The 19,969-nt window shown below is 41.0% G+C and overlaps 1 protein-coding gene across 1 annotated transcript; it reads left to right on the forward strand.

Moving 5' to 3' along the window:
- The first annotated feature begins 272 nt into the window (after positions 1-272).
- On the forward strand, positions 273-12,058 carry LOC139479109 (mannan endo-1,4-beta-mannosidase-like). Its single transcript, XM_071261874.1, has 9 exons — positions 273-317; positions 1,020-1,074; positions 5,746-5,805; positions 6,211-6,396; positions 6,655-6,858; positions 7,599-7,818; positions 9,690-9,837; positions 10,441-10,512; positions 11,807-12,058. The coding sequence occupies exons 1-9, from the start codon at positions 273-275 to the stop codon at positions 12,056-12,058; spliced, it is 1,242 nt and encodes a 413-aa protein (XP_071117975.1).
- Positions 12,059-19,969: the final 7,911 nt, after the last annotated feature.

The following is a 19,969-nucleotide window of genomic DNA, read 5'->3' on the forward strand; positions in this document are numbered from 1 at the left end:
GATCCCGTTAGTCTCCTTTTACAGCAAGCATGGGTTGCTGAAGATCTATTCTACACCGGACCTTCACCAGTTCGCCGTGACATCTACGAAGCTGTATGTAGGTACTCCGGGGTTCAGAGGTTCCCTCCACAAAACGAGTGGCAATGTTGGTGTAGAGTAACAGCTGCAGTGAGATAATTATCGGAGTCCAACTGTCACACATGCGCAGACACTGCTGTATATCCAGGGTCGTGTGCTAAATAAAGTACTCATCTTGAGGAATCCATGCCTACATGATAGTGCAACATTCAATGTTGACATACTTCCTCCAAATGAAGGTAGGTTTGTATATTATGTCGAGAAAAAAATTAAAACAACTGTTTTTCCCAATATATACTACACTTATTGAGCCATATTGAGCCGAATTTAAGGCATTTTGACGTTCTTTCGTGGATGTTATATTCTATAGGGGCGGTCTGGTAGCCTAGTGGTTACAGCGTCAGTCCGTACCGGAATCAGGTTCCATTACCCACATGGCCACAATGGGTAAACCCCATTCCTATCAACTCTACCAATACAAAAGATATCTTTGTTCGTGACTACAGATACTGGGAGTGAATATTGTCATCACGGGTAATTATGAGGCGCAAAACGCAAGTGTATACACCACTGTACACAAACGTCACGTGCTCACAGTAGAATGCATACAGGTTAATCTTCGGTCACAAAATGTAGTTTCCTTTTGTTATGATCTTAAACAGTATGCACTCTTGGCAGCTGTTAGTTGTGTCAAATCTGGTGATATCAATACCCGGAAAACAATTCTGGTTGGAACCTAGGAGGGTGCCCATTACATTACCTCCATAACTGTGGGGACGATAAGAATCAGTCCATAGTAACCTTGGCTTTTCGTCATAAAAAGTCAACGATGCAAGGTTAAGGTGACTTGGCTCATTATGTCTTATTGCGCCAGATGGATCATTTCTCACATTTGCGAATAAAACAAACTTTATTCAAGTAAGCATTTTCTGCCTTTGCAGCTACAGCTTAACGGATGTGTGTTGTTGATACTTGCTGTTTTTGCCAGCTGTTATGGTAAGTGTACATAAACTTATGTATGTAAGTCACATATTTCCATCGATGTATAGAAGAAGAGGAAGAAGTTTATTCATGAATGAAGGCCACATGGCCCAGAGTTCATTTACAGGAATAATATATACTATTCACATGCACGAATTTTCTTACAACAAACGTTCATATTTTTTACATTTGTATTTACATAGGTAAATGTAATTTTAAATATATGGACAACAGAATCACGTCTTGTAGATAGAAGACTGATAGTTTTTGGAACAGATGGTTGTACATGGTAACATTTTGGAATTAAATTTTCTCCACTAATTTTATAAAAAGGACAAATTAACAAAAATGGTATTCATTTTCTACTTCATAGCGGTAACATTTCATACATAAACTTAACGATGACTCTGTGGTTGTATTAAATCGAGTTTTCTGTTCATTTAGATTATGGCTTGAACAACAGAATTTACATAAAGCTCTAAGAAGATCTCTTACACGTGCAAAAGTAAACAGATATTATTTTGGTTCGATTAGTGATTAATAAGATGAATAAACATCAAGGATAAAAGAATTGGTGATTTTGTAATGCCAGTTTTGGAATTCTTTATCTTAACATCGTTGTTTGCATATAACCATGAAGCATTTCATATCGCCGCAATCCTGAGACAACCACACATGTGAAAACCCATTTTGAAACAATAATTGTCTTATATAAGAAACCCATGCAGTTAGTTTTAACATTTTCGTCAAATGCTTTTAATGTAATCTAAGCAGTCGACACCGGGACTTAATACAACGACTGTAATAGTGTACACACAATGACGTTCTTCCCAGCTCTCCTAGAATTGCATTTGTTGATGTTCTTTTACCAACGGAAAGAACACTTTTAAAGATATTACACTTAACCTTTTCAATGCCTTTTCTATAGGCACATCCCCAAATTTCTGAGCCATATAAAATAACAGGAAGAATCTTTGAATCAAATATTTTAGCAGCAGTAGAAAATGGGAGAGATGGGAAATTCTTTATCATATTTAACACAGGAAAAGTCGCTTTCCATGCTTGAATAGCTAGTGTATCACATGATTTAGTCCAAACAACCCTTGAAGAGAATAGTAGACCAAAGTATTTGAAATATGATACAACTTCAATTTGCGAACCTTTATAAAAACATTTCTCAGTTTTCCTCAGATAACCACCATTTCTAAAAACTATGACTTTTGTCTTATCTAAATAACTGCAAGGCCCCATTTGTCACGATAAGAGCCTAAAGCATCTAGTTTTCTCTGCAGTCCAATTACACAATCATCAATAAGAAAGACATCATTTAGCAATTTATAATAACATGATTTCATCAAAATTATCTTTCACAAATAAACCTCTTAGCCCAATAATCTCCATTTCACGTACAAACGCGTTTATAAAAAGTATAAAAAGAACAGGACTCAACATGCATCCTTGTCTAACACCACTTGTTGCGTTAAACAGACTTGTTTTCACATCTTCAACCCTTACACGGGCTTTTATATTTTCATACATATTTCTAAGGATAATTAACATTTTACCATGAAGACCTCTATTTAATAACACATATAACAATTTATTTCTATCTACATAGTCGAAGGCTTTTCTCAAGTCTATGGAACAAGCATAAAATCTGTGGGGGGGTTTTTGTGGTTTGATTTTTTTTTTTTTAAATTATATTTCTGACATAGGGAATGTAGAACAAAAAATTGATCAGTGGTGGAATGAGCATTTCTAAATCCCGCTTGTGCTTCATGGAGCATATCCTTAACTTCGACCCAGTTTCGTATTATCAGTTCCAGTACTGAAGTGAAAACTTTACCAATGTTATTTAGAAGCGAAATTCCCCTGTAATTATCTGGATTTCGAGCGTCACCTTTTTTATACAATGGGACAATCATTCCTATATTTCACTCATCTGGAAATCTGCTCCATCAAATACCGAATTATGAAGTATATCTAAATATGACACAACGAAAAGATCATTTTAATAAAGTTCAGAAGGAACACCGTCAATACCAGGTGCTTTACCAGACTTTAAACTTCTAATAGCTGCCCTTATTTCATCGTCAGAAATGGCTTCGGACAGTATATGTCTAGTATTATAATTCTCACAGTTATCATAACCATCTTTCACATTTATATCAAAATCACTATGTGTTTCTGTATCTTTTATATTTAGCAATGTTTTTAAGTAGTTGTACCAATCAGGACTTGATACATTGTTGTGAACACTGTTAGAGCGAAGCAAGGATTTGATCTTTCTCCAGAACATTTTACAGTCGTTTGACTGTACGACAGATTCAGTCTCGTGTACGACAGACATTTTAAAAGCTTTTTTCTTTTCATAACACAATTTACGGCATATCTTCTTTGCTGTCAGGTAATTTTCTAAATTTTCCCCAAATCTGTAGTTCCTTAGAAAATCTAAACATATATACTTCTTTCTCTTGGCACATAAACATTCAGATTCAAACCATGGAGTTATCTTACTCTATCATATGATCTATTTCTATTTATAACTTTAGAGTGATCGCCAGCATTTTGGTGTAATTCGACAATTTTAGCAGTCGCTGCATTTACATTCGTATGTACAACATCAAGTAAATCATTTACTATATGATTGCCCATATCAGAGTTTCATCGACTTTTATACTCTTCATTACCGTAATCATACCATTGGAACTTGAGTATTGCTTCGGAATTACGATCAGTCTGCCTGTGATATGGCGCACTATGGGAAAGACATGGAAGTTGTAGCTCCACATGAAACTGGTAGATGATCAGAATCCGATCTAGAGTTAACAGCTAGATCTATGATATATTGGAACATGTTTGATGATCCGATTAAGTAGTCTACCAAGCTAGTACTCCTATTACTGACACATGTCAAACTATATATATATATATATATATATATATATATATATATATATATATATATAAACTAGTGTCCAAAAGAAATGATACCACCTGTTTGCAACGACATAAAAGAAAAACTAAACAATGCAGAAGTTTAGGATTGGTGTTATGCTTTTGAGAAATCCTTTCACAACATCTGTACAAAAATTTCATTTCAATAAAATCTGTACAACCAATATGACAAGCCTTTAAAGATGGGTGGGGTCGAAAAATGAACATTTCGTTAGAGCACTGATCACAGAAACAACGGGAAATGTCACACCACACGTCTCAAAGTCAAGTCAGTAGCGGGTATGTCCACCGTGAGCATCAATACATGCCAGAACACGCCTACGGACTGATGACGTCAAACGTCTGATGACGTTGGGAGTGATGCGTTGCCATTCCTCGAGGAGACATCGTTCCAAGTCCTGGACGTTGACTGGAGGCACACGGCGACGTCTGATTTGCCGATCGAGATGGTCCCATAAGTGCTCGATGGGATTCATGTCCGGTGAACATGCGGGCCATGGCAAAACCTGTACGTTGGCGTTGGCAAGGAAGTTCTGTGTCAATCTTGCTGTGTGTGGCCTTGCATTGTCATGTTGGAAAAGGAGTCCACGAGGCTGTTGCTGAATAAAGGGCACCACAACAGGCCGTAGGATGTCATCAAGATAACGCTGTGCATTCAGGTTTCCACGAATTACGACAAGCATCGTTTTGACGTCACCACATATGCCACCCCAAACCATTAACCCTCCACCTCCAAACGGCCGGACCTGTTGGATACAGTTAGGCGCCAAACGTTCACCAAATCGTCGGTATACAAGCTGCCGTCCATCGTTTCTGAAGATGAGGAATCTGCTCTCATCAGAGAACATAACACGTGCCCAGTCCCGCCGTTGCCAACGTCGAACTCGCCTGGCCCAGATCAGTCTGTTGTTCCGGTGTCGAGGCGTCAGGAGCGGTCCGCGGTAGGGATGACGTGGCCGGATACCATACTGCCGTAGTCTCCTGTAGACGGTCTGTCGACTGATCCTGTGTCCCAGTGCTGTTGCCACCGTGGGCGTCGCTGTTACGGTGCGGTTCCTCAGGTGTAATACCCGGATGTAACGATCTTCACGGGGCGTGGTTACTCGTGGTCTTCCACTCCTGGGCCTGTCTGACGTCTGACCTGTCTGACGTAACCGCTGCATCAACCTGGTGATAGTGATGCGTGCGCAGCCCAACCTTCTGGCGACGTCGACGTGTGACGCTCCTTGTTGGACCATTCCAACGGCTCTCTCTCTCTCGATGGCTTTCAAACGTGGCATATCTTGTGTTCTTTTTGTCGCTGTGATATGAACGTGTCTGATCAGCCGTTTTATACAGTTTTTATGCACGTGCAGAACATGCTAGAGAGGGAAATGTCACTTTCACGAAATTTACGTTTTTTCCCGGAAGTGATCACGTGTTCCCGGTATTTTTTATCGACTATGCTGTGTTTGGGATGTGCAATAAGAATTGGCATGTTTTCATACTAGACAATTCACTTAGTAAAAAACAATTTTGAAAATAAGTTGGTATCGTTTCTTTTGGACACTAGTTTATATATATATGTAGTTAACTTATTAGATTTGTTGTCCTTACATGTACGTTTATATGTGTGTGTGTGTGTGTGGGGGGGGGGGTTTGCGTGGGTGCGTATTATGAAGCATCTACTACCTTTTATAGACCATCCATTTAAATATATTTTGTCATCGACATAAATGCATTTTTCAGACACAACCGTAGGACTTTCTAACAGAACTCGCGCGACCGGGTACACTTTTGCGGCAAGAAGTAAGACGACATTTGTGATTTAAAGAGATGACATTGTTTGTGCTCAACTATACTAATTTTTCACATTCAATCTCCAGTGTTTGTAAGTTGGTTGTCAGCCTTAATACATACAAACACAACAGCAACCAAGAACACAGTGGATACGTTAACCTTTATCTTAGAAATTCAGTGATTTAGACGATGGTTATTGAGACATAAAATATTACCCGTTTCAAAAAGTCATTGCCGCAAAAGCACAGGACCAACAACTGCCTGAAGATTAGATAGTACCAATGAAATATTGCCACACCATCTTTTAAGATATTGCCATGTGAAAAATTACTTTGAACGTGAAATAACTTTAACGCCAGTTCCTAGAGAAATGGTTTTGAGCATTTTCTGGTACCAAGCATATTTTGTTCCAAGGTGGCGGCCGTTTAAAGATCCAAGGAAAGCACTTTGTTAAAGATGGACAGCGCGTATTTTTGTCTGGCGTTAATCTGGCATGGATAGCGTACGGGTACGACTTCGGCGACGGCCAATACCAAAACAGACGTGATAGGTTCGAACACTACCTCAAACTCGTGAGCGACAACGGCGGAAACTCTATCAGTAAGTACACATGGTAAACACTAAACTTCTAATTTGCTTTTAGGCGTATTTTCGCCAACGTCATCCTTTCATTTTTAATTTAGAGTTGCCTAATATGTAGCAGCACACATAAAGTAATATGTTGTCCGAACAGGTTGCATGTTTTATAATACCTACATTATTACATCTACCTACAGCCTATCATGCACGTTTTAAGTAATATTCTTCATAACACATGGTGAAGTTATGTTGTATGCTGGTATGAATCCTATATTCCAGGAGTGTGGGTTCACATCGAGGGTGCCACATCGCCCGCCTTCAACGACAAGGGATACGTTGTTGGTCTTGATCACAAGGGGACATTCCTGAGTGACATGCACGAATATCTGGAGTCAGCCAGAAAGTACAACATCCTGGTGTTCTTCTGTCTTTGGAACGCTGCTGTGAAACAGAACCACGCCCACATGGACGGACTTATAAAAGGTACGGGGCGGTCGGGTAGCCTAGTGGTTAAAGCGTTCGCTCGTCACGCCGAAGACCCAGGTTCGATTCCCGACATGGGTACAATGTGTGAAGCCCATTTCTGGTGTCCCCCGCCGTGATATTGCTGGAATAATTGCTAAACGCGGCGTAAAACCATATTCACTCACTCACTCACTATAAAAGGTACAGCTGATAAAGGAGTTCTTCGGACGGCAATCTGCTCAGCCAAGTTTCGGAATATCCAGTGTCATTCGGTGCCATACAAATGGGTACCTGGGTGATATGACGGGTCCATTGCACTGGAAATAGAATGTTGGGTGCAGAATGTCAGATGTGGATGAATTCTCACCTCATCCAGAAAAGATGACCATGCATGATGCAGCACAAACAACCCTGGCCCGTGAAGATCCAGGGTGAAACAGGTCTTCAGCAACCCATGCTTGCCGTAAATGGCGACTATGCTTGTCGTAAGAGGCCACGTACGGGATCGGGTGATCGGCTCGCTGACTTGGTTGATGCATCTCATCGTAACCCCAATTACGTGGATCGATGTGAGCATTGTGTGGTCCAGACTCGATTATTTACAGACCGCCGTCATATAGCTGGAGTATTGCTGAGTGCGGCGTTAAACAACAAAGAAACGAAATACAAACAAGAAACAACACTATTCAGTCTGCCATGTCGTGTTCTTTCACCTACTTAATAAGACAGATGGTCGTTTTAATGCCTCCCCTCCTCAGACATGAGCAAGCTACAGACTTACCTGGACAAGGCCCTCATCCCGTGGGTGAAGGCGGTGAAGGACGAGCCTGCCATGGGGGGCTGGGACATCATCAACGAGATGGAGGGGGAGATGAAGAAGAACTTAGTCAGTTCAGACCCGTGTTACGACACGACCGCACTTGCCCACTCTGGAACTGGCTGGGCAGGACAGCTTTACTCGCCACTCGAGTTTCAGAGGTTAGTGAAACTAAATACGATGTACATGCGATCCTTTTCAAGCCTGTCAATACCCATGTCGTCATGGAAACGACATCAAATTGGAACATTTTTTTCCGATAGGCCTGTTAAAGTCTCTTAACGTTTTGTCTGATACCTCTGGACGAAAAATCACAAACCTTGCACCATAGCTATTCTGACACCTTGTTCCGACCTTGATTTTGTTTTCAATATTCTTCTTGGGCAACGGTATTGAATAACCCATTCTCATATTCATGACACTCATATGGATTGTTTTTAGAAAAAGAACGGCATAGGCACATGGGTAGTATGTACCAGGGCTCAACGTACTGTTACGTTAATCTACTATATCTTGAATGCTGACCCTCAATTCATCTTTGCCTTTGTCTCCTCTGATCAGGCTGAAATTTGGTATGCATGTTACTTACAATGAGGAAGCCATAGGCCATAGTCAAATAGTTAATTGTTGGTTTGGTTGGTTGGTTTGTTGTTTAACGCCGCACTCAGCAATATTCCAGCTATATGACGGCGGTCTGTAAATAATCGAGTCTGGTCCAGACAATCCAGTGGTTGATATCATGAGCATCGACCCACGCAATTGGGATCGATGACATGCATCAACCAAGTCAGCGAGCCTGACGACCCGATCCCGTCAGTCGCCTTTTACGACAAGCATAGTCTCCTTTTACAGCAATTATGGGTTGCTGAAGACCTATTCTACCCTGGAATCTTCACGAGTCAAATAGTTAATTGTAATGATATTAAACAAATATCTTCAAATGGGTATACATTTCGATTGCAAAAAAATCTCTGGAAAATGAAAGATACGTGCATATGGTACAGTGAGAATCGTACGATGGACTCTTGTGTCTAATTTTTTAGAAAGTCTTTATCGAATTTACTAGTGGCTCCAAGTTAAATAGCCTCCGTGACTCAGTGAAAGGAAAGTGTCCTTTATTCTCACAGCATCGTGCACTACCATAAAAACATAGTTGATACATTGTTAGCTTGTCTTTTTTGATATGAAGTAGATGAGTTCCAATCTCAAGTCATATTCTTTTACGAACTATTGTCATTCGCTTGGGAAAAGTGCAGGTATCTATTCTGACACTTTGCATTGAAAGAATACAGAACTTTCACCACATAAGGTCAACACTGTATCTTGTCGAGCGAGATGATCTGTTTCATCAACACAGATGGTCCACTGTACCGGTACAATATCATGCCTTTGGCGAAAACTTTTTCGGACGTTATGTTAATCCATCTTCATATGTATAAATGAAAAAATGCGAAGAAAGTGGACTACAACCATCGTCACAGTCACATAAGTATGCTGAATGATGCTGGTGGTGGTGAGGTTACTGCTGCGACGAAAGCTGTTGTGGCTGCTTCTGTTGCTGAGGGTGTTGCTACTGTTGCTGCTGCTGTGAATAGTGCTGTGACGAGTTCTGCTGCTGCTTCTGCTGCTTTTGGTGTTGTTGCTGCTGATGCCTTTGCCTCTGTTACTGTGGGCGTTGTTGCTGCTGGTGAGGGTGTTGCTACTACTGCTTCTGCTGCTGTGGGTGGTGTTGCTGCTGGTGAGGGTGTTGCTACTACTGCTTATGCTACTGTGGGTGTTGTTGCTGCTGGTGAGGGTGTTGCTACTACTGCTTCTGCTACTGTGGGTGGTGTTGCTGTTGGTGAGGGTGTTGCTACTACTGCTTCTGCTGCTGTGGGTGGTTTTGCTGTGGATGATGGTTCAGTCCCCCGTGTTGTTTTTTAAGTTTTGGGGGGGTCAGGTAGAGTGGATGGTTCAGCCTGTTTCCGTTGCCTGTTTCCATCCTGTTTCCTTCCTTTTTCCACATGTAGTCCCATATGTTTTGTCATCATAGATTCATCAATCGCCAGATAGCGGCTATCAAGTTAGCAGACCCGGAAGCTCTTGTGACTGTCGGCTCTGGTGCTGACATCAGCAACAAGTTGGGTGGCCAAAACTACTACAGTGACAACTGCCTTGTCAAATCTGGATACGAACTCTTCGCACGTTGTTATATTTAGGCTGAGTGAGTGTGTATGGTGTTACGCTGCTTTTAGCAATATTCCAGCAAGATCACGGAGGGGGACACCAGAAATGGGCTTCACACATTGTACCCATGTCGGGAATCGAATCCGGAGTGACGAGCGAACGCTTTGACCACTAGGCTACCCGACCGCCCCTATTTAGACTGGAGTGCAGCAGTGTAGAGGGGTGAGTGAGTGAGTATGGTTTTACGCCGATTTTAGCAATATTCCAGCAATATCATGGCGGGACACACTAGAATTGGGCTTCACACCTTGTACCCATGTCGGGAATCGAACCCGGGTCTTCGGCGTGACGAGCGAACGCTTTAACCACTGAGCTACCCGACCGCCCCTATTTAGGCTGGAATGCAGCAGTGTAGAGGAAGGTACACCAGTAAGAGTTATAGCAATGAGTTCGTTTTTCAGTCATAGGAAATGTCCATCTTGTCATATGCGTACACGTGAATTCAGTGGGACATCTCTACGACTGTTTTGAAAGATATTCTGAAAATGATCCTCTTATCACTAGCAGAGTGAAACGGGTTTGTTCAATCTGTTTTTCATGCCGCATCTTCATTTCAGGGGACTTTGAGCTTCTACGCTGTTCATACCTACGACTGGCAGGGCAAGTTCGCCTCCGACTCACCGTTTCTGGTAAATGGGAACAGTGTGTTTGGGGGCCAATGATTTAATATTATGGGGCCTGGCATTTGTTGTCAACAGAATACGTTAAGGCCACTGCTTCAAGGCATATATTTTCTTCTCCGAAGGAGAAGCAAAAACAGTTAGTTTTTCTCTTCCCAATATATTATTTCCAGGACATATAGCATGTCCAGTCTACCATTTCACGAGGCAAAATTATTTTTCCAGTCGGTCACTAAGTGGGAAGTGTTTCGATCAAAGGTGTCTTTTTCCACTGCCAGTATTTTGTTAATCATTTCCCAGTCTTACAGGAATTGCATATACACAATCTAGACAGGGTATATATCATACGTTATCCGCCGGTGTGCTCTTGGTGCTGTTATAAATGCATGATAAAACCACCTGTTTTATTTAGGCAGCTGCCTTGCAGTGTTTTTTAGTATTCGTTCTCCACTTTGCTCCACTTTATATGTTTCGTTACCATGGTAATACCCCGGCGCACAGAAACCCGAACATTTCGACAGTCAGTCAAACTCTAAATGTCAAAGTCATACAATCATAATTGAAAATAGAAATTGAAATTCCGAACTGTACCTTTTTGCAAATGTTGGAGGATCCGAATCAAAATCGGTAGATACGTCCACTGCAGACACAGCTCACTAGCTAACCAAATCGGCCAATAGATTCAGTCTGAAATCACAAACATACTGACGTGAGTTTTCGAAGAAAGGACAAAACAGTGAACGATAAATTCACTTTTAACTTGAATTGGAAAATGCTAAGTATTGCATGAGTGAGTGAGTTGGGGTTAGCGCCGCTTTTAACCGTATTCCAGTTATATCACGGCGTGTCAGCTTAATATGGGAGGAAAGCCCGAAGTGATGCAGGTCTCAGGTGAAACCCACGAGCACGGGCATGGTGCTGACAAACCTAGAAACATAATCGGGGCGAACCGGGATTCGAACCCTAAATCATAGGTTTCTGGTGTGCCCAAGGGACGCAGCTCTGCGCAGCGAATTGCGGCGCCTTACACGGCTGTTCTGCTGAGACAGGACAAGAAATGTTAGTAAGCTAAATAGCTTCAGAGTCTTGTCTCCGGGAACGTAGCCAAACAATGCGCTTGACCCGTTGTTTATTTCCATGTAGTGCAAATACATTTGATATCGGAACTGAAAAGCCACAAACCCCTCGTAAAATATAGATCACCCCCGGGTTTGTAATGAATCATGATAGGCGCACAATAAAGTACGAATAGCACTGAATCACTTCTTCAACCTGAAAATATAACAGTCTGTATAATCCTCAGCACTCAGCATCCGACTATGGGGTCGACCGACCAATCATCATCGGAGAATTCAGCCAGGTCAAAGGGGCAGGAAGGAAGATAGAAGACATGTTCCAATGGGCCTACGATAAAGGGTATGCCGGAGCGTGGAGCTGGCAAGCCCTGGCGACTGGGGACGGATCTGACACCATCGACACCCAGATGAAGGCTCTCCGCTACATGAGAAACAAGGCCGATCAGACCAAAGGTGGCCTGGTCACAATAAAGCTGTAGTTGATGAATCTGTCGGAATGTGCTACTGTAACATCACTTATGGACCGACCATTTGATATTCTGGGTGTGGAGATGAAGATGGCGGGGATGGACAATAATTTTGCCTCAGGCTTAAAGAAGAAAAATAAATACGTTCTTTGGTTCCATCTTTACAAGACAACAACTGCAGTGACCAAAGTGATATTTTGTTTATGGCAAATCATATGAGCACCCGCTAACGCTCCCAACCCCATCATCTGGTGATATTCTGATTATGGCAAATCATATCAGCACTCGCTAATGCTCCCACACCCAACCCCAACCCCAACCCCAATAATATCAACTGATCGGTCTCTTGACATCATTTGGTGATATTCTGTTTATGGCAAATCATATCAGCACCCGCTAACGCTCCCAACCCCAAACCCAACCCCAATAATATCAACTGATCGGTCTCTTGACATCATTTGGTGATATTCTGTTTATGGCAAATCATATCAGCACCCGCTAACGCTCCCAACCCCAAACCGAACCCCAACCCCAATACTATCAACTGATCGGTCTCTTTACATCATTTGGTTATTACAGTTGATAATCTGCAGATCGATGTTTCACACGTACTCCGACAGTGTTGGTAGTTGCCCAAACAATGGTTTGCCTGTTTTCCAAGCAAATGACAATACCAATGGTTATTGCCTATGGGACGTTTTACGAAGTAGATCTGGGCTTTGGGTCTCAACGTAATGCAATGTGTAAAATTTCATAGAGAACTGGAAAATGATGTTTTGGTGTGAAACACCATTCACTATGCACTACAACTTTCCGCAGTTTTGAGTGAGTGAGTTAGTGAGTGAGTTCGGTCTAACACTGCTTTTAACAGTATTCCAGTTATGTCACGTACTGTCAGCTTGGTGTGGGAGGAAAGCCCGAAGTGATGCAGGTCTTAGAGGTTTATCACTTTGGTGAAACCCACGAGCACGGGTATGGTGCTGACAAACCTAGAAACATAACTGGGACGAACTGGGATTCGAACCCACAGCGAATTGCGGCGCTTTAGACGACTGGGCCACCCGTGCCCCCAGGTGCATTTTAGAGTACCACTGAATGTATATGCCAAGCAATAAAGCGTTTAATAACTCCATGTATAGCCATTTCCATTTTCGCGAACACCTGGTAAGTAGTAGATAAGTGATAAGTATCCATCCTCACATCCTCATTTGATGACGTCACAGGTGCACCTACTAACCTCACGTGACTGATGACGTCACATAACCTTGACCTTGGGGGGGGTGGGGGGTGTTGATGTTGTTGTCATGCGATCAATGACCTCGTATAACCTTGACCAATAACCTCGTTTAACAGTTGTATCAACAAACCATTTCCGGACAGTTGAAAGGAAAAACACTTGTGTAAACACGAGATTGTTTTGAAAGGAAACACTTAAATCAACGAGCGCGTATTTGAAACGTCTCCAGTTACTCAGATTATTTTTTATCAGTTGTATCAACAAAGCATTTCCGGACAGTTGAATGGAAAAACACTTGTGTAAACACGAGATTGTTTTGAAAGGAAATACTTAAATCAAAAAGCGCGTATTTGAAACGTCTCCAGTTACTGTTAGTCGAGTGAGTGAAGGTACAGATTAGATTTTATCAGTTGTATCAACAACGCATTCCCGGACAGTTGGAAGGAAAAACACTCGTGTAAACACGAGGCTGTTTTGAAAGGAAATACTTAAATCAATGAGGGCGTGTTAGAAACGTCACCAGTTACTGTTATTCGAATGAAGCTACAGATTATTTTTTATCAGTTGTATCAACAAGGCGTTCCCGGACAGTTGAAAGGAAAAACACTCTTGTAAACACGAGGCTGTTTTGAAAAGGGAACTACTCATATCAACAAGGCCGTCTCCAGTTAGTGTTTGAGAAAGGTCACATGCATATGAAAAAAAAATATATGAATAAATGCAGGAGTTGGTGATAGTTTTTTTCATTTACCATGGAGGAGTCAGCAGTACACACATCCATGACTCGTTCCACCTCAACCGACTCATGGAAGCTCTTTGGGAAAAGAATACCCAAAACAGAAGCTGTCTTTTTTTCTCAAATCGTTATCATTTATATCGTAGTGATAACTTGCATCGTGAATTTGAGTCTAAACCAAACCAATTCCAACATGTGGACCGCATTTCTCAGTTCACATACTTCCTAACCCAAAAATCAAATCTAAAAGAGTCACCCTTAACCCGCATGTGTTATATAGATAAACAAGCCAGTGGTTTTAATTTCATTAAAGCAGAACGTTTTAGACACACAGAACAAGTTAAATATTTTTTTCCTCTGCTGTTGAGATGGACGACTGATTCCCCAGCACAGTTGAAAGGAAACACTTGTGTAAACACAACTGTTGTGAAAGGAAATACTTGAAAAACAAGGGCGTTTCTGAGACCGTCTCTAGTTACCGTTACTCGAGCCCTACTGTAATTTGAATACACCTGGTTTTTTTACCCTATAAATAACAGTGTTGTGACCTAAAATACTGCATTTGGTCTCTCTTGGTTCATGAATGAACATTGTGCTTATTCTCCATTACACAGGACTTTTTGGTCTCAATTTGGGAGAGATATATTTTCTGTGTGAAGGTAACAGTTTAATTTTTTTATTAATAGACCATATCTTTTTTAAAATGTATTTTCATAATACGTTTTATGTTATTACAAGTATTTCATATCATTGTTTCAATTTTTTGTAAAAACATTATCTGAGGATGTATTATAATTGTGAAATCATCATGTTGTCTTCATTAGTCTACACAGACATACCAATCTATTTTTATTTATTTTTTATTATTTATTTCAGAAAGATAAAAAGTATTCCAAGAACATTGTTTGCTAGACTTTATGTAAAAACAAAATAATGTCTACCCCATTTACAACACCTGTGTATACATGTGAGTTTTGTCAAAATTCCTACAGCAACAAACAGAACATTGTTAGACATCAGAGAAATTGTGGCCCAGCTTCCAAACATTTTGATTGTCAAATATGTTCCAAATCATTCAACCGTAGTGACAACTTACAAAGACACATAAAAAGTCAACACAAAGATCCACAACCATCTACTTCTACTTCTACCTTTACTTTTACTTGTCATACATGTTCGACCACTTTCCCATCTGTGAAAGATCTCACTAAACACAGGAGACAAACCCATTCAAATCAACAAAGTGGTGGAGGGGCGGCAGCTAAACGTAGGAAAACTAATGTAGATAATCAACAGTCATGTTCCAGACAAGCAATAAATGAAAATGTCAGGGAATTTGATTTTATTCCTCAGGGCCAAGAGGGAAATGATCCCTACTATTATTTTGTGAAAATTCAACCTGACATGATTCATCACTTGAAAACAGAAATTGAAACAAAACATAGTATCAAGTGGGGACTTTGTACCCAATTTAGATTCAGCAAAACAAACTCTGATGGTCTGACTACATTTAGTGAGCCTTACTTTAGAACCAAAATGTCTCCAGCCACCCAAGCTGATGATTTGGATGCGTTGTACGCTGAAGTCATAAATACAATCATGAAACTAATGGACAATTACGAAGGAGATAGTTCAAACTTAAACTTTGAAACTGTGTTGAGCGTGAAATTATCCGTGGTCAAATTTCAACCCTTTCGCGGAAGTTCATATCTTCCCCTCCCCCCTTCGTTAGAGAAAAAACACTGCCTGTTAGACATTAAAAATGTGGACGACAACCTCTGTTTTGCCTATTGCGTTTTGGCTCATCTGTTCCCCGTTCAGTCTCAACTGGTCAGAGAACAAGTGAGTCACTACAAGGACAAACTACACGAGTTAGATTTGAAAGGGTGTGAATTTCCTATGAGTCTCAGTCATATTTCAAAATTTGAAAAAACAAACAATGTAAGTATCAATGTCTATGGTTTTGACGAAGATGAGAACCAACAGCATGTCATCTTTCCATTACGAATCAGTTCAGTAACTTCCGAAGTACCCAAAGAGCGTCACATCGATCTCCTCCTGTTGACTCAAGAAGTAGAGGAGGAAGACGAACCCCCGCTGTCTCATTATGTTCTGATCTCAAGTTTGCCAGCTTTGATCAGAAAAACCGGAGACTGTCACAGCAAATTCATTTGTCGAAAATGTTTGTGGTCTTTCACCGCTGAAGACAGACTACAAAGGCATACCCCCTACTGTTATCACAAAGCACAGCGAATTAAAATGCCTGAACCAAACAAAGCTTTTCGAACATTTGGGTTGGGCCACTATGCCAAAACAGTCAAAGTCCCCTTTGTGATCTACTGCGATTTTGAATCCGTGTTGTCACCTTTAGAACATAATGAGACACCGGGGAGGAGAGGAAGTCACCACCACGTCCATGAGCACATTCCATGCGGTTACAGTTATCAAATTGTATGTCGGGAACCCGACATGTACTCGTTTCCATTGAGAACCTATAGCGGGGAACGGGCTTCAGAGCATTTCATGACGCATCTTTTGGAGGATTACGATCAAATCATGGACATCTTAAATCATCCCGTGCCCATGACATTAACAGATGAGGAAAAGTTAGCTTTTGTTTCGGAAACCCATTGCTATCTTTGCGGGGAGAAAGTACAGAAGAATGAGCGACACATCGATCACGATCATTTGACGGGTCGAGTCAGGGGTCTGTGTCATAATTACTGCAACGTCAACTACAACGAAGCCAAATTTGTCAATGTCATTTGTCACAATGCTTCGAGGTATGACAATCATTTGATTCTTCAAGCAGCAGAACTGTTTGCCGATCGAAAGTTGACGTGCATAGGTCAAAATTCGGAACACTTCATCATGTTTCAAATAGACCAACTTCGTTTCTTGGACAGTTTCAAATTTTTAAACACCAGCTTACAAAATTTGGCCAACAATTTGAGAAGCAAAGGAGAAGAAGAATTTGTCTATTTGGCAAAGAACTTTCCCGAACATGTGGCATTGCTGACTCGAAAGTTACCCTACTTTTATGAGTATGTGGATAGTTTTGAAAAATTAGATCAAACAGAATTTCCGAGTCGTGACGACTTTTATTCTTCCTTATCGGAAGACACCATTTCTGAACGAGACTATGCCTTCGCCCGTCACATTTGGGAGACTTTCAAAATTACATCGGTGAGACAGTTCATGGAATTGTACGTTGCCGTAGACACTTTGATTTTGACCGATGTGTTCGAAGCATTCCGTGACATGTGTCTGAGCTACTACAGATTGGACCCGTGTCAGTACTTTACTCTCCCGGGGATGGCCATGGATGCTTGTCTTTTGATGACGGGGGTGAGCTTAGATCTTATGACTGATCCAGATATGTATAACTTTGTCTCAAACGCAGTGAGAGGAGGCGTGGCGAGTATCAATCATCGCCACGCTCAAGCCAATAACAAACACATGTCCGATTTCGACCCCTCCAAACCCGAATCTCACCTGATGTACTTTGACATTAACAATTTGTATGGTGCAGCCATGAGTTGTCCTTTACCTCAAGGTCATTTTGACTGGGTAGACGAAACGGAAATAGAGTCTATTGATTGGTTGCAACTCGACCCCGAAGGTAGCGTGGGTTACATTGTAGAGTGTGATTTGGAATATCAACGTCACCTTCATTCTGTCCATCAGTCTCTGCCCCTCGCTCCCACCAAAGAAAGCATTCCCTTTGAAGATATGTCCCCCTATCATAGAGAATTGCTCGCAGAGCTTGGTATCAAAGGGGTGAAAGCCACGGGAACCAAACTTTTTGGCACATTGAAAGACAAAGAAAATTATATCATTTACTTTGCTACTTTGCAGCAATATTTACAATTGGGTTTGAAACTGAAAAAAGTACACAAAGTTTTGAAATTTACTCAGTCCAAATGGATGAAGCCCTACATTGACTTTAACACTCAGAAACGAAAAGAAGCCACGGATGACTTTTCGAAAGATTTGTTTAAACTGCTCTCGAATGCCGTGTATGGGAAACAGTTGCAAAATGTAAGAAATTACAAACAAATTGAATTAATTGCGACCGAGGAAAGACTGCGACGGTTTTCATCAAAACCCAATTTCAAAAGTGTAAACATCTTTTCGGAAAATTTGGTCGTGGTGAGCATGGAAAAGGTGTCTGTGACTTTGAACCAACCCGTCGCCGTTGGCTTCACCGTTTTGGAACACGCAAAAAGACTTCTTTATGACTTTCACTACAATGTCATGTTGAAGGAATACGATAGTGACAATGTCAGGGTCCTCATGACAGACACGGATAGCTTGTTTTATCAAATCTGGTCCCCCGTGGGTACTCCTGTCCGCGATCCTCAAGACTTTATGTCAGCTAACACCCACCTCTTTGACACCTCAAACTATCCTGTAGACCACCCACTTCATTCCATGGAAAGACACAAAGTCATCGGTTTGATGAAAGATGAAGTGGGCGGCAAAACCATCAGAGAGTTTGTCGGACTTCGCCCCAAAAACTATAGTTTTATTTTTGACAAAACTCCCGGTGAAAGGGTAGAGAAACGCACTGCTAAAGGTGTGCAGAAAGCTTTTGTCCGAAACCATCTGCGTCACCGGATGTTTAAAGATTGTCTTTTTAAACACCAACAAAACATGGCAACATTTCATCAAATTCGATCCATTCATAACACACTCTTGACAGTCAAAGTGACCAAATTGGGTTTAACTCCTCAAGATGATAAGCGATACTTGCTGGCAGATGGCATCGAATCTCGACCCTATGGATTCAACCCTACTTAGAACTTTGTAACTAACATTCCCCATTCCAAGAAAATATGAGAAAAATGAGATCGTCTAGCAAACAATGACCACATCCACGAAATGATGAAACCTCTGGAGTGTTCCTCGACACGTGAAAGGTAGTACACACATTTCATTTTTGTTGTTTTTAAAAATACTTTCGGAAAAATATGTTGTGAAATAAAAAATTTAAAAACAGTTAGTAATGAAAGCTAGAAAAAAAATGGCAGAAACAAAATAGGTTTGACATCAACACATAAAAAAATTGGTTTGACATAAAACTGAAAATAGATTTTATCAAAAGAAAAAACAAACAAAAAACAAACAAATAAAATAAAACACTAGAAATATGTTTGAGAGTAACAAAATATGTTTGATAAAAAAAATCAAAACTCATACAGAAAAAAAAAATGTCCAGGATATAAAGTTTAAAAAAAAATTTAAAAAATGTTTTTTTCTATAAACAGGATGAGTGGACGAGCAACTTCCTACCACTACAGGGTGAGAGGGGGAAGAGGAGAACTTATCCGAGATGGGGCACAATCGAGACGATCTCTCCTTGCTGCTTATCTTGCTGGATGTCGATCTTTGGAGAGAACCCTGAGAACTCATCGTCAACGGAATAGCACATCAGCGGATATATTAACAGGACCTTTCACTATTAGCGTCCGGGAAGTGAGTATTCCCGAACCAAATCATAATCTTCGATCAAACAGAGAACAATTTGAAATGGTCCTTGAAAAGCTTTACTTGGACCGCCTATGTGTCAAAGTGAATGAATTGTGCAATAGTAATTGTTATGGGTGTGAGATAAATCACCCATCGCAACGCAATCATCAGTGTTTGATGATGGAGCCGGATGAACGTGCGATGATGTACTTTGACGATGCTTTAGAAGCTGTGTCCCATGGCAACATCCTCGAAGAGGCGAGGACACAAAAGAATTCTTCTGGAGTTGACTTCCTGGACATTCAAAACCTGCCTTATGAGAATGTTGATGACTTGAACAGACATTTTTTAACTTCCAGTAGGAAGGAACGATTGGAGGCCAAATTGATTGCGATCATATGATGAGATCATGAAAGTATTCATTTACGTATCATAAATTGATGAAACAATGCATAGTCAGTGAATTGATTTGATATAT

Source organism: Haliotis cracherodii, unplaced genomic scaffold (genome assembly GCF_022045235.1).
Source record: "Haliotis cracherodii isolate W230 unplaced genomic scaffold, xgHalCrac1.p SCAF_4, whole genome shotgun sequence".
Classification (NCBI taxonomy): Eukaryota; Metazoa; Mollusca; class Gastropoda; order Lepetellida; family Haliotidae; genus Haliotis; species Haliotis cracherodii.